The sequence below is a fragment of the Chlamydotis macqueenii genome, chromosome 19, assembly GCF_036417535.1.
Source record: "Chlamydotis macqueenii isolate bChlMac1 chromosome 19, bChlMac1.mat, whole genome shotgun sequence".
Lineage (NCBI taxonomy): Eukaryota > Metazoa > Chordata > Aves > Otidiformes > Otididae > Chlamydotis > Chlamydotis macqueenii.
In genome coordinates, this window is record NC_141574.1 from 12,598,814 (window position 1) to 12,614,169 (window position 15,356).

General features: G+C 49.3%; 1 protein-coding gene across 1 annotated transcript in view; it reads left to right on the forward strand.

Moving 5' to 3' along the window:
- Positions 1-13,672, forward strand: part of CASTOR2 (cytosolic arginine sensor for mTORC1 subunit 2) — a 119,147-nt gene extending 105,475 nt beyond the window's left edge. Inside the window, exons 3-9 of the mRNA XM_086763020.1 lie at positions 2,752-2,945; positions 3,731-3,863; positions 5,156-5,279; positions 5,856-5,966; positions 7,335-7,417; positions 8,821-8,915; positions 13,133-13,672. Of these exons, the coding sequence (XP_086619146.1) occupies positions 2,752-2,945; positions 3,731-3,863; positions 5,156-5,279; positions 5,856-5,966; positions 7,335-7,417; positions 8,821-8,915; positions 13,133-13,198 (806 nt within the window). The 3' untranslated portion in view covers positions 13,199-13,672. The remainder of the gene's footprint in view (positions 1-2,751; positions 2,946-3,730; positions 3,864-5,155; positions 5,280-5,855; positions 5,967-7,334; positions 7,418-8,820; positions 8,916-13,132) is intronic.
- The last annotated feature ends 1,684 nt before the right edge of the window (positions 13,673-15,356 follow it).

Genomic DNA, 15,356 nt, shown 5'->3' on the forward strand with positions numbered 1-15,356 from the left:
GATGCTGAAACATGGGCCATTCCTCATTTTGCTCTTTTTTATGACCTTATTCTGCCTCACTGAGTCTGCGTTAACGGTGACGTCTGGTGTTTCCAGCTCTCGTTGGGTTTACGGCCTTTAACAGCTTCCTGAGCAAAGCACCTTCCCGTGTGGTTTATTTGATGCTATTCAGCTGCGTTTGTTGAGCCTTTAGCTTGGCTTTGTTTCATTAAAACTTGGACTGTCCTTTTCCATCTGGCTGCCCAGTGAAAACAGTGGCCAAAATTGGTATTTCAGTCACTTTCTGTGTATTTTTTGCGAAGTTAATTGAATTATGAGAGGCAGGTTACTTAAGCAAATGCAACGGCCCTTGTCAAACTTCACAGGGCCTGTTGAACACGTGAACCCAAACGTGATCAACATTGTCCAGTAATTGCAGATGTAACCAGCAAACCAGCCTTCCTCCCCTTGGAGGAAGAGATTGATGAGGTCTTCTTGGGGCAGCTCCTCCAGCAGCACTGCTGCTGGAGTGAAATGCGATGATGATGAAATATGTGAAATACTGCGTCTTCATCCCGTCTCTGACCCCAAATAGTATTTAAACTGGGATTTAATGGACTGTGGCGAGGCCCGCGTCACCCGTACAGAGCAGGAATATCATCTGCTCGGTTTATAGAGAGGGAAATGGGTTGTGATCTTTTCTCGCTGCCGGTAACGAGTCGTCAGTGGACCCGGGCACATCTGGGACGCGCCTGCCGCGGGCGGGACAGGTCGGTGGGCGCAGGACCCCAGAGCACGCGGCCCGGCCCGTGCGTCCTGCGCAGCTGGCACAGTTACGGGGTGGCCGTGCTGCCGGAGGCTTTGGGGGATGAGTTTGCGGAGAGCAAAGGTGTCAGTTGACCTTTCTGTGATTTACTTGCCTGGCTGCTTTCATGGCTCTGGGATGCGGGAAATGGAAGTGTAAATACCGATGACGTTCAGGTGGCCTTGCCTGCGCCCGCCGGCTCTCTGCTGCCAGGGAGCAAATACACGGCCGAAGAAGGAACAGTTGGGTTTGGTTTTTTCTCTTTTCTTCTTATTTATTTCACAGGCAAGGAGCAGAGGTGGCAATAAAGGAAAAAAAGACGTCAGCTGCTTATTAGATCAGCAGTAGTTGTTTTGAGCCCGAGCTCTTCCATGCCAGTTGATGCAGTAAGATTTGTTTTGAGGGTGCTTTGCTGATGCAAAGGGCTGTCTGATCAGCAAATGGTATTTTGCTGCAATAATTTTCTGCAAGCGACTCACACTGGTCTCTCTGAGGTAACATGCTGTTGATTAATGCCCAAACTTACCCGCTCTCCCTGGTGTCTAGTTTTCATTCCATGTAAGCTCTGATTATTCAGTAAAAAAGAAACATTGGCCTGTGAAGCTGAACATCAAAATGCAGAAGCAGAACCCTCAGTGTCCCCGCTGTTTGCTGAGGGTTATTTTCATGCCACACACAATTGAAGTTATTGAGGAGAGCAAAATGAACGGTATTTGTTATTCAGTTCATTTTGGGCTTTCAGCGCTGTCATCGTCTTACGGCAGCGGTGCCTGGAGATTCGGGGGGTGTGAGGTTATGAATTTATTACATGGTGTCTGGAGCTGTACAGACGCGGCTCCCAAAGGTCCTGCTGAAGGAGAAGGAAAGGACATTGCATGGAGGAGCCAGGAGTGGGTGGGCAGAGTAGGAAACCTGCGGTGCCAGGGCGCTGACTGCAAGAGCAGCAATACTGGGGTTTGTCTTTTTGGATTGCTAGGCTGCGTCTAACCTCTCAGCAAAGCGTGGATGTTTCCGCTGGGACCTCCATTGTGTCTTTGCTGGCTGGATCTGCATCTGAGGTCAGGTTCCTTATGCCAAGCAGATTTAACTGGGATTATGCGTTTGTAAGTCTGGATCTGGATCTGAACTGTTTGTTTCTATAATTTGCCAAACCAAAATCCAAAGTCCAGAGGATCTTGGAGAAGTTTATGCCTTCATTCCAGAGTCCACGTCTGGTTTTACGGGCTGTTAATACATTAAGGTTTCTTTAAAGCGGTTAATAATTTGTGTTAAATGATTCAGCTGCAGATTTTTAACTACTTAATGACAACAGACTGGAAGCAAATGGAAAGGAAATGGAGTTATTCTTAAAAAGATTTTCATCACCTTAGTATGTGATCATGCTGTAATCTCCAGTGTATAGGTGACACCATCGGTTGCTTAGAGAGCTGCGTGGCTCTTGTCTTCAGCTTTAGCCCTGGAGCCAGCAGCCCAGAGGTGCAGAGGGTACCTGCTCTGCATCTCCCAAGTCCTGGGATAGTGCCTAGGCTGCTCTGTCAGCCTCCACCTCAGGTCTGGGAGAACAAAACTTGGGTTTAGAGCAGGAAAAAGGAAACAGAATTGCCCAAAAAAGCTCGAGTTAAGTATTTGGAGAAATTGTGTGATAGAGGAGATTGAAGTTAAGTCAAGAACCTCGGGCTATTTCTATGTGGGGAAGTTAGCAGCACTGGTCACTGACATCCTAGTGAATGGCTGAGGCTCTTCTAATTCCCTGTGTTGTCCTGACAAGTCTGTATGAATCCTGCAGTGGAAGTTGATGCAGTTGGTAGACCTAAAAAGCAGCACAGTACCAACCTGTGAAGCAGGGTGTGAAGCCCAGGAGGTTGACTGCATAAGTGGGCTCACCTCATACATACAAACAAGATGGTGGACCTGGCTTTCTCTGCCTCTAAAACAAACCTCTGTCCTCCCCCTCTGTCTCTTTGCAGAGCTCCCTTCCTCGGAACACTTGAGCGTGGCCGATGCGACATGGCTTGCCCTCAACGTGGTGTCTGGCGGAGGTGGCTTCTCTGGCTCCCAGCCCATCGGAGTGACCAAAATTGCCAAGTCAGTAATAGCACCCCTAGCTGACCAAAACATCTCAGTGTTCATGCTCTCCACCTATCAGACGGACTTCATTCTGGTAAGAGGACATGAGAGGACCAGGCAGAGTCATCTGCCACTAGATGAAAGTTCAGTTAGGCAGTTTTAATGACATTTCTGGGAACAAGTAGTTTGAGGAGCAGCAGAATTACCAAATCTGCTTTCCTCAGAGCTCTGTGCCTTGTAGTTAGGCTGTCTGACATCTCAGGAGCTTTTCCCGTGGGATGAGGCAGTTGTTGGTATGGGTTATCTGGTGTCTAATGAGCGTGCTGAGCCCACACTGCAGTCTCTTCCTTAATGGAGGCACTGGCAGTGTTTCCCACCATCACTCAGACATTGGTTTTGTGAGAGTCAGAGGAACATAATGTCTGCTGTCAGGTTGGCTGATGGTGGCCAAGAGGCTCCAAAGTTGTTTTGGGAATAGACAGACAGACAGTCTTTCTGTCTTACATGCATGTGTGCACGCACACAAGGCACGGCCATGTCAGATTTATTTCCCTAGGAAGCAAGGCTGGCGAACAGGCAGTGCTGAGCTCTTGAAGGGATGCTGGAAAAGAGGTGAGATATCTCCCTCTTAGAAGTCTCCACACTCTTTCCACAGTCTTAAAAGCACTGTGGTGCTTAATCCTGCTGGTATTTGCAGTGATAGCACCAAATGTGCTTCTCTAGACACACATCCAGATGGCAATTGTCCTGACGCACCAGCCGGCTCAGGCAGGAGCGGTGTTTCCACTCTTCTGTGCCCTGAGAGCCCGTAACCTCCACTGCAGTTTATTCGCACTTCTGCTGCGTACCGTCACGAGCTAATCCTGTTGTCAACTTCAGGTGCGTGAGCGAGACCTGCCCTTCGTGATGCACACGCTGGCTGCTGAGTTCACCATCCTCAGAGTGGTGAATGGGGAGACGGTGGCTGCCGATGACCTCGGGATAACGAATGGATTTGTCAAACCAAAACTGGGTAAGGACCAGCATGGGCTCAGCTTGCCAGGGTGTCAGTCTCCATGACATGGGGGTGAAAGTCTGCCTCTTACCTTCCTTCAGTATTCTGCTGAATGTTTATCCTGTTGTAAGGTAATAAACTCTCTTAACACATGCCTGAGTCTATCCAGGTTCAGCCAAGGATTTGTGTAGGTGCTTAACTTTCTGAGCAGTGCTGATGAGCTTTGCTGGATTTGAGCCTTTCATGACTAGTTTCACATCTCTAAGGGAGACATACCTTCTGTAGGACGGAAGGTTAAAATACAATTAACTTCAGCTGCAAAAATAACATTGTCTGTAGCCCGTACTTCCACGTTTCAACAGTTCAAAGGAGAATGGCTTGTATAAAAGCTCATTTAAGTATTGCAGTGATTGCTTGCTGCACAGAGAATATTGTTGTTCAACTCCCACACTTCAGAACCAGCCGGGATCAAGGCCGCTGTCAGCTCAGGGCTGTACAGAACCTTAGGAGGTTTCCAGTCTAGAGGAGCAAGCATCAAACAAAGGGCGCGATCAGGAAAAGGAACAACTTAAAGGTGTGTTTACCTACACACCTGTGTGTAACTTTGTGCCTGTAACCACACAAAGCGGGGGTCAGTTGTTATGGAGTGCCGCTCAGCCTCGTCACTCGAGAGCTGTAAATTGTCTTGTTGACGAAGATGAGCCTGGTACAAAAGCATGAAGGAAGGGCGCAGTGAAGCACGTGTTGATTGCGCACAGGTATGCAGGTTGCTGTGTTTAATAGTTGCGTGCCTAAATACCGGCTGTTTCTCAGCTACAGGCTGAAACGTGTTTGCCAAACTGCGGCATGTCAACTGGTGTTTGATTTTTGTAGATATTATGGCAAAATAGACCCCAGAAAGGAAGGAAAAGAGGGTGGACTGCCAGCAACCACAGCCAGAGAAATGCCTTCCACAGCCCTGCCTTTAAAATGGTGGAAGCTTGAATTTATTTCTGCTTCTCAGTTTGTGTTGCCACCTCCTTTAGCTTGGCCCTTTTCTCACGTGGATGCACCCGGTGCCCTGAAAGCCCCTAGGAGCAGAGTGGCCTGTGCCCCGCGCAGGGCAGGGTGCTCGGGGTGACCTCGCCCTGTACCCCGAGGAGGACTTTGCAAGAGCAGGTTGTCCCCAGGCTCTTTGGTCCAAGGTCTGACAACCTTGGTCCCTGTCTGACAACAAACACACTGTCAGTGTGTGGATAACACGTCTGGCGGGATGTGAACCTGCTGCGGACATGGCTTCATAGCTGTGTGTGTCTGTGTGTCTCTTTCAGTTCAGAGGCCTGTCATTCATCCCCTCTCCAGTCCGAGTAACATGTTCTGCGTCACCAGCCTGGATCCAGATACCCTTCCCACTGTTGCTACACTCCTAATGGATGTCATGTTTTACTCCAATGGGTAGGTCCCGGCGGGGAGACAGGCTCCCGGGGGAGGTGTAGGTGGTGTCTGGAGGCACAAGTTCACCTTGTTCCCCCAGGATGCCCAGTGATCTGCTGTGGCCTTGTGCTGCTGCCATACTCTGCACCTGGGGAGGGAGATTTCACGGCCTCAAGAGGGTTGTCCTGACAGGTGGAAGCCAAGTAGGAGATGGAGGGTGCCCAAAGGAACCCGTTAGCTTTGGAATGCTGAACCTTTCCAGATTTCAGCTGTGAGTAGCAGTGTGATCAATGTGCTGCATATCCAGATATGACTGGAGGATGCATGGCCTGCTGCGCGTTGGTGCCTGCAGCTCCTGGCCCGCAGCTTCCTGCGAAAGGACCTTGGGGCACAGATGGGAGAGTTGTGTTGATTTTGGGGACTGGCATTTCTTCCCTTGCAAAATCGAAAAAATTGAAGAGCAGTGTAATGTGACAGGACTCAGTGTCACTTCCCTGAGTCAGTGTATGAACATTTCTGGTTTCACTGGCTATATCTGCTCTATCTGTCCTCTGCTCTTCTAGCCACAGTTAATGCTGTTCTCTTCTGTTTCTTCAGAGTAAAAGATTCGGTGGTGGGCAATGAAGACTCGGGACATATTCGCTTTTTCTCCTTTTCTCTCATTGAGGGTTACATCTCCTTGGTCATGGATGTCCAGACACAGCAGAGGTGAGCTTTGGTCTTAGGGTCTCTTGGACCCCAAAAAAGCACATGGGATATTCTCAAAGGAGCAGCAAGCAGCTTAAGCTCCTCACTGTTAATTCTTGGGAGCCTCATTGCATGCGTGTCATGTGCCTGTACACCCTGTCCCTTTTCTGAGTGCAGTCTGGCGTGTCAGGTCCAGCTCCTGAATTTTGGGCTTGTCTGTCCAAGGCCTCAGTGAAATCACAAGCCGATCTAATGTAGGGTTATCTCACTTTTGAAAGAGGAACACTGGAGCAAAGTGATTTTGACAGCTTTATTCCATTGTTCATTAGTCGTGCTTTTAAGAGCAAAACCCCAAATGATCTAGTGTACGTCGTTAAAGTTTTATTGCTAAAGACCAAAAGAAGGGTGGGGACGTCAGCAATGCTGTCCTCCCGCTTTGCTTTTACATGTGGCTGGGTTTGATGCGGAGTCTTCTTGTGCTGATGATGTACTGAGTCATCCCTGTGCAGGGGAGCCCGTAACTCCTTTGTCTGGCAAGGAGAAATTCAGCTGGGCAGCAAATATCAGCCTGTCTGTGGGTGCGTACGTCTGCAGCTTCACAGCGCGGGAGTCTCTGAGGTCTGGAGGCTAGACAGGATGCTGCACGGAGATGCAGTGCATAGATTTGCTTTTGACACACAGTGCAGTGTTCGGTTTTGATTCTTGCCTGTCCTAGGGACTTGTTTTACAAATTATTAATTGCCCTCTTGAAGGTTTCTTCGACCTTAATTGGAGTAAAGCTCTGTCTGCCTTCAAGAGAGGCTAGAGGGTTGGAGCGGCAGCCTGGTGCCTGGGGAACCCCAGCAGCCAATTCCTTCTCTCGCCCCGACCTTCGGCAGGTCTCTTAGCCACTGGTCTTTCCCCTGGTAAGAAATGGGGATCTCTGCAGGGTTTCCAGGGATTTCCCAGGGATGATGTGGAAAAAAGCACTGGTGATGCTCAAACATAAAACCAGTGATTACCATTCACATTCCTGAGAGGGCAGGTGTGGAAATATGTTCTGTCCCTAGGTGTTTCTAAATGCAGCTCAAATGAAGCCTTCAGATTAACGATCCCAGGGCTTGTAACGCTGGGGCATGGCCTGTTTTTTAGAAATCTTTTTCTGTGTCTCTGCGGGTGCCTACAAACGCTTCCAGCATCAGTTGCTGATTTACCAGAGGACATCTGGAGGGGCAGGCAGGTGCATCTGTCCCGCTTGCCTGGACTTTTCTCAGTTCCACTGAGCTGCCGCCGCCGCTGTTGTTGGCTTCAAGCAGCGCAAGGATGCAGGAACAGCAGCATCCCCGCAGGCAGAATCTGACAGGCTGCTGTGTTTTAATTGCCACGTTTGGTGTTCCTTTCCTTTTACAGATTTCCTAATAATTTGTTGTTTACAAGTGCATCTGGCGAGCTCTGGAAGATGGTGCGGATTGGTGGGCAGCCTCTTGGCTTCGGTAGGTAAACATTTGTGGGATCAGTTGGTGCACAGGTAGTCGGTTGCCTCGGGGCCTTGAAGAATGATGGAAAAACCCAGCTGAGGCTTTTTAAGAGCCAACAGCTTAACATGACTTTGCAAGCAGTGATTTTCAAAGAGGAGGAGTCTGACTCCTACCTACTAACTCAGACTTCTAAATATACTTTTGAAAGTGCTGCCTGCCTGACAGCTCCATCTGAATTGCCTTCATCTGCTGGACTTTGGAGGTAGCTACAGCTGGGTCTCTGTTTAAAGAGAAGTGGACTAAAAGATGGCATGGAATGCATTGTAGGTTATTGAAATCCATGGTCTGAAGGTGCTGTCGTACTCCAGTGCAGCCACTCTGTGGCTTTCGTAGATTTAGTGTGGATTTTTGGCAGTCCAGCTGGGAGTCCTCTCCACAGACCTGTTTCACATCCAGCACTGCAAACATTTTCTCTGCTTCAAAGAATATTGGACCTGAGTAACACAAAGTGCTTTGTGTCGGCAGAAGTGTTCTTGTTTTTTCTTTATGTCCCATGTAATTTTAAGGAGTCGCAACCAAGGCCCGATTTTCAAAAATCACTGGGGCTCCTTCCCATGGTCTCTGTAACGGTTATGAAATACAGGCTTCAGGAACATCTCTGAAAATATTTAGTTGCTACTTCTATGCCAAATAAACAAAAGCAGCAAGAAGGAAATTTTCGTGCACCTTTATGCATCTTAGAGGCAAAATATATTGAAATGGGGGTTGATGGGACGTCAGGACACCTGCCAAGTATGTGGTGTTTAAATACATTAGCGTAGAATCAAGTTGAAATGTTCAGTTTGGATCAAGGAAACTCAGATTTCATCTGGAAACAATGTACTGCTGATCTGCGATGAACAGACAGATGAAGCATGTAAATTGGCGTGAAATCCTGTCTCAGGGGCTGTGGTGGGCTGTGGTCTAGAACCAGCCGTGTGTCCAGGCCAGGCAGCAGGTCAGCATCTCCTCTCTCAGAGATGCAGGGTGAAGTGTTTAATGGCAACAGCTAAAGAGAAAGGTGGAGGTTAAGGGTGTATGTGACTCTTTGGTGCTTCCTTCCTGAACATCATTGATTGCCTTGCTTTGGACCTCTGAAAATCATTACAGTTTTTCCATCATTTTGTTTTGTGCCTTTGGGGGATTTACATTTCTCTGTAACAAAAGAAGGCAATAAAATAAAATGTGTAATATATCGTGGTGGCTCAAAGAGCCTGATTTGGTGAGAAAGAACACATTTTACTGCAGAGCTCCCTTCTGTTTGGAGTTTTTGAAGACAAACTCCTCCCTGTGTAGGCGAGGAGCTGGAGAGACCCAGGAGTTCTGTGAGGCTGACAGGTGCTGTTCAGACAATGACTGGGTTTTTATCTCCCCCACAGATGAATGTGGAATTGTCGCTCAGATTTCTGAGCCTTTGGCCGCAGCCGACATCCCAGCCTACTACATCAGTACTTTTAAGTTTGATCACGCGTTGGTGAGTATCAAGATGGCTTCTTTGAAAGGGGAGATCGTTTCCCTGGGATAAAACTCATGATGAGAACATCATTTCCCACCTGGAGAGCTTGTTGGAGTGCCTTTGCTCTGACCTAGCCCAGCAGATACCTCTCTCCAGCCTCCTGGCTGTCGCTGCCCTTGGTCAGAGGCTCCTGAGCCAAGCCCAGCCCTACCCCAAGGCAAAGCCGCATTAGGGAGTATCATTCCTGCAAAGGGCCGGTCTCAGGCCTTAAAGACCTGTGGCGATGGAGACTTCACAACCTCCCCAAGCAGTCTCTTCAGCTGCATCACTATCTTTTATTAGAAACAGCCACAAACCCTCTGTTTTCCTGCGAGTCAGAGGCTCCAGACTCTCAGGAGGGCACCTTTGTGTGTGGGACTATTCTGGAGGGTCTCCCAGGACCAGACCCCTGCCTTCACCTCTTGGCACCCGCGTGGCCCTAACCTTTGCGTTTTGAGACCCATCTGTGAGTCCTGGTGAGCTCTGCTGTCCATGCATCGCCCTGCTCGTGGTGTAGGAATTGGTAGATCGCAGTAACTGGCAGCAGGGCGAGGGAAGGTGATTCTGAAGCAGAGCAGGGCGTGCCATGTTTGGTTTTGTGAGTGCCCGTAGCAGTTGCTGCACTGTCATCAGCACAAGGGTCTTGTCCTTCATGCAGAGTTCTTTTCTCTTTTATACTGGCGAATATTTTGCCTTCTAGGCATGAAGCCTACCTCTGCTCCTTGTTGGCTGAAACCAAGGAGGAATCCCTCAGAAAGGAGGGATTTCCCTGAAAAGCCTGTAGCCACAAACAGGATGGCGTTTGACTCGGAGCCCGTTCCCCAAGTCAGTAGCCCATGCACTGATAAAACTAACAAAACTCAGCCGCTTTGCGCTTTTTGTGTTTGTTTTTTTTTCTTAAATGTGCCCCTTCTAGCATTATACTTCTCCTTTCACCACTGTACTGTCGCTGCCCAGGCCCTGCTTCTCACCTGTAAAAGCCCCAGTGGGTTCAAGGCAGGTTTTTCTCAGCGAATTACTTCATTTTTTCACAGCTGGTGCAAACCATTTGCAGCCTGTAGGCCATGTGTGTAAAAAGTAAAAGTAAATATTATGCCAGATAGCAAAGGTCAGAGTGTTAGATATGTTTGTCTTATTTTCTTGAATATTAACTGTGCTGATCAGATAAGCTAATAAAACACCATTTAAAAATCAATGCTGTTAGCTTTGCCTCGCATTCCTGCCTGTTGTGGAGGCCCCAGGTGGGTGCTTTCTGCGCAGAGTGCTTCCAGTTGTCAGGCAATCTCTGGAGTGCTGGGCCCTGCCAGTTAAAGTGGATATTTCACTTAAAACTCGTGCGGTGCGATTGTGATGACTCCACCTTTTAGAAGCGTCTCATCCGGCTGCGTCCCAGCCCGGCAGATTCCTGCCTCCGAGCAGCTGGCAGGGTGTTCTCTGGGCCATGCGTTAGTGTCTGCAGCTCTTCTTTACTCAAATCAGTATTTTAGCGTTTTCCTTGCTACTTGCTGCTTTCTTTTCTTAGGGTTTTAAAAGCCTTTCCATCTGGACAGTGCTGCTCTAGCTGTCAACCCTTCCGCCATGCGGAAGGTCCATTCCAAGCCCTCCTTTGCTTGGCTTTGCTCCGGGTCTGCTTGCTGCCTCTGGGTTGGTTTTGCTGGCCGAGACCCTGACCTAGATTTTGTTGTATTTTCCCTAACCTGGCCACCCACACACCTTGACTTCCAGTGATGTTTCTCAAGGTCTGAGTGCATCTTGAATCCTTTCTCTGCATCCTCCCTTTCTTTGTTGAAGGTTGTTCAGTACTCGTTGTCAGCCATTTAAAGTGCTTTATAAAAGCTTGTTGCTCTGATCTTTCTCCTCCTGTGCATCTTAAGGTGGATTTTGTTGCTTAATTTTTTATTTGACCCGGGTGTTAATACTCAGGTCTTCCTGCAATGCTGTAGCTGTAGAAGTTTTCCCTGGAAATCAGGACCAGTGCTTGAGAAGAGATCCCTTTGGGAGACAATGCTGAGATGGGGAGCTCCAGGTCTCTGATGGGTCCCCTTCGTGGCATAAGGTCAGGCTGGAGAGAGCTGCGGTTTCCAGCTCCCTCTAGAGAGAGCAAGTGAGAAGAATCCCTTTTCCAGGTGCTCTGCTCTTGCTGCCTCGTGCTCAGAGGCATCTCACTCTTCTCCACCAGCATTTTGGATCTGCTGAGACTGAAGCTATTTCTGGGACGTAGTTTGGAGCGTTACTTTTCCCTTAATGGTGATGCTTTGATCTGCCCTCTGGCTGACAGGTGCACCAGCTGCCCCGGCAGAGGGATCTTTTCTAGAGGGCAGGGAGGGGTAGGACTTCTCCACTGGTGGCAAACTAGGATGTGTCCTACAAGTCAAAACTGTTTGCACATCTGTCCTGGAGAACACCTGCCCCAAACATTTGCATTATGACTTATCCCATTTCCATCTGTCTGGTTCTGCTTCCACTGCTTCTGTGCTGCACTAAAGGAGCTCACGGAGAGACCTGCTGTTCATCTGCCGGGGCTGGCTACGAAAATGTGTTTTGCAAAATTGATTCCTGTGTCTTTTCTCATTATCTTCTGGAGAGGCAGAGTCATTCAGCTTCTTCCACTGCAGCGTTCAACATACTGGGAAAAATGATGAAGAAGAGGCAGTGGAGAGTCCTGTCTCAAAGTCCTGTTTCCTGCAGTGGAGGTTTGCTGGGGTTTTCTTCTCCTAACCCAGAAGAATTCATTGTGTGGTGGTTTCAAGATTATTTTCTTCCTTTCCCAGCTGACTTTTGTTCACACATCATCAGAGTTAGCCAGTGCTATTCCATCTTCCCATTGGAAAATCGAACATTTTTCTTGTTATTTCTCGTCAGGGTTTTTTCCTCAGTTTTGTTAAAAGTCTTGCAAAAAATCACAGGCCAGTTGTGTTTCCACTATCTGAGCTCTGGAGGGTGTCCAGTGAATCCAGGTATCGTGCTCCTGGCCAGGGACTCAAATACCTTGCAGAGGCAGTCCCTTCTTCAGCTTACTTAACATCAATTATTTTGGCTTCTTGCAGCAGCTCACAGATAATTTATTTTTCCCTCAGTCCCCTTTCCAGTTTCCAAGAGCTGTTAGCTGCCTGTCCCCTGAGCGTCATCTTTGAGTTTATGTAAGGGTCAGGCGCCTCGTTTCTGTCTGATGTAACTTCACTGGTGATGTTCTTTTCTACCGATGACAGTCGCTCTGAGTTCTGTTGCATCTTCTGTTACAAGAGGTTTTTCTTGCAGTACATGTGGAAAGATGCTCGATAATAATTTTGTGTATCGACTTCTATGGTTAAGTCTCATCACAACACTGGATAAGGAGGCTCAGGTGCTACGCCACAGCATCTGGGACCTAACACCGCAAGCAGACTGGAAATTCTCTTCTTCCTTGGATGGGCATGTCCCCCTGTCACCCAGTGTGGTCTCTCCACCCGTACTTACGGGTCCTAAACCTGAAGAGCCTCACGGGGCTCTTGGGCAGCCACATAAATCCATCCACACAAGCACCTTGCATGAGTGAGCTCCGGGTGTACAAAGGCTTTGAGGCATGAAGTCTCTGGAATATTTGTGGTGATAAATGAGCTACAGGGACTCCTGGAGCTTTGCCTGGGCATCCCCTTCCTCCTCTGTGTGAAAGCTGTGTTGGGGATGGCAAGAAATAAGGTATTTTTTGGACAGGCAGTGGCTCTCTTGAGCCAGCCCCAGTGCTGGAGCAGTGATGGCACCGAATGGGTCGGCAGGTTTTCTCTTGCCCAGATGCAGTGCCAGGTGGGGAGTAGCTGCTCCTCCAGCCAGGGAGTGGGGCCAGGAGGGCGGATGGGACGTGACCTTCACAGGGTCAGCGTTGCTGACCCCAGCGAGGTGCTTTACCAGTGAAAGGGAGGGAAGGGGGAGGAGAGGAAGAGGAGAACTCGGAAAGGAAAACCCCAAAACAGTTGCCTCCCCACCAGCACCCACCACACAGACAGAAGGTGGCTGGATCTCACTTACTCACATTTTGCTCCTAGGGGTACCGTGGGTTAATGCTTTTGAACCAGAGGCTGTCTTTCCTTGGGGGAGTTGACGTGTCCAACACAAAGTACCTGGCTCCTTGGGACTGCCTTCCTCTCCTTCCTCTCCTTGCCCTGCCGTCCCTCCCTGGCTATTGCTAGAGCGTGACCTTTCTTTTTGTTTTCTTACAGGTACCTGAAGAAAATATAAATGGTGTGGTCAATGCACTCCAAGTCAGTCAAGCTGAAAAGCATTAGAAGTCTTCTGAGCTGGTTCCAGATGCTTTTTATTATTATAATTATTATAATTATTATTATTATTATTATTATTATTCTTTTTTTCTCACAGTATTTCTTGAAAAATCTGATTCCAGAGAGTGACATGAAAAGAGACTGTGGAAAGTTGAGCAGAAACAGCTCCAATAAGCCTTTGTTTTAATTATTATTATTATTATTGTTGTTATTTTATTAAATTTATGAATGAGGAGCAGGAGGAAAGGGAGCTCAGACGGTTTCCTGACGTTCAGCTCCAAGGCAAAGTGTAACCTGCCTCTGTTCTCGGTGCGGAAGGAGCTGCCCAGGCGCAGCGGCGTGGATGGCCGTGCACGCAGGCGCTCTGCCAAGAGCTTCGTGGCACGGCTGGGACGGACGGGCCGCTTGCTCAGAGAGAGCCCTGAAAAAAACATAAACTAAATGAAATGTGGAATTAAACAGAAAAGACGTCGCATAGTGCTGGCTTGTCTCCTCGCATCAGACTTTCTGAGGACTGTCCGTCGTTGCGTATGCTGAGATAGGATGGGAATTGGGTTCTTCTTCCCCTGGGAAATCTGTTTGGCGTTGGAAAAGGGGAAAATATCCAGTTGTTTGAATTTTCCCTTTCTCCCTGCGGTCGAAGCCTGGCTGCTCCAAGAAAACCTGAGCAGGGGAGCGTTGCTCTGGCCCACTTCTTGGCAGTGCCCCCGCCAAGACTTCTGTCTGCATTGAAACTTGGCTGTTTAAGCTCAGTTTTCCCCAGCCACCCTCCCACCACCTCCAGCATCCTCCCATCGTGACTCCTGCTCCAGGGCAGCCGCTGTCCCCTCGCCCCCACATCAGAGCCATCCCCAAGCCCTTGTCCCTCAGGGCCAGCAAGAGGAGGGAGGCGTGTCTTCTCCTGTCCCCGCCGGCTTTTTCCCATCCCCTGTGTACACGTTCACGGGGTCACGACGCGCTGCCCGGGGTCCCTGGGTAGCTGCTTCTGCCCATCCCAGGCCACCTCGGCCAAGAGCCACAGCAGGTTGTCCCCACCCAAGCCCTGCGGGGACCCTCCTGTGGTTTTTCATCAGTTCCTTCATCACCATGGTGGAAATCACTGCCAGCTGGGGACTTGACTCCTAAGGTTTTTCCATTGGGTTCAGCGGGCAGCCCTTCAAAAGCAGAACGGCGCTGCGAACGCAGAAAACCGGAGGCATTTCCTTCTGGTCCTGCTGCAGGAAGGTGATGTGGGCTTTTTCCCTGTGGGGCAGCAGGAGTGTGTCCGCTCCTGGCTTGAGCCAAAGCTGCTGGGCAGAGGGAGTTGGCGTTGAGGCCCATGGTGGCACCCCCCTCCCAATTGCGCCCATGGCCACTCCCAGCACTGAAGACAGTGGGGACCGGTGCCAGGAGAGCAAGCGTCACCCCAGACGTAGGCACCAGCAGTCTGCACCACGCAGTGACCGTGCAGCAGGGGGTGGTGGAAAGGAGAGGCCGTCTGCAGAGGACTCTGATTTCACGGTTAGGAGCCCAAGGATTTCGTGCATCTCTAGTCTTCTTCCAGTTTCACTTTCGATATGAAGAAATGGCAGGTCTGACAGTTTCAGTGGGGTCTTTCCAGCCTTGCTTAAGAGCCCACCTCTAGCTTGGTTTTGCTGAGGCTGTCGTGTAGGTTTGAGCCAGGGTTTTGCATTAATCTGGAGGCAGAAAGCACACACCCAGGATCACGCCATGGTTTATACTGGTGTGTAGGACACGCGAATAGGTTTATACTGGTGTGTAGGACGTGGAAGCACACACACCAGCTTATGGCATGCGGTTTAGTTCCCCATTCGTAGTGCCGGAGGGCTCAGCTGAACATTGGTGGTTTCTGGTGCTGCTGGAACCAGACATTGAGTTTCAGATCTTCCTGATTTTTGATGGGTGGGCTGTTGTGTGGCAGCTAGACAGGGAATCTGAGCATCCACAGGAAAAATTGTAGATAATTTTCTTTTGTAGGCCCTAACAGGGTTAAAGCAGCCCTGCTGAGAAACGCTTAGGCACATGGTGAACTCTTCACCAAGCAGTGTGTTTTGCGGTTCCTTTACGTGGGTTTCCAGAATCCCCCCGTGACGCATTACACTCGCTCCAGATTTCTGGAGTAAAGGTTTGTTCCAGGTGTGGTAGCACGCGTCTCTGGATGTTT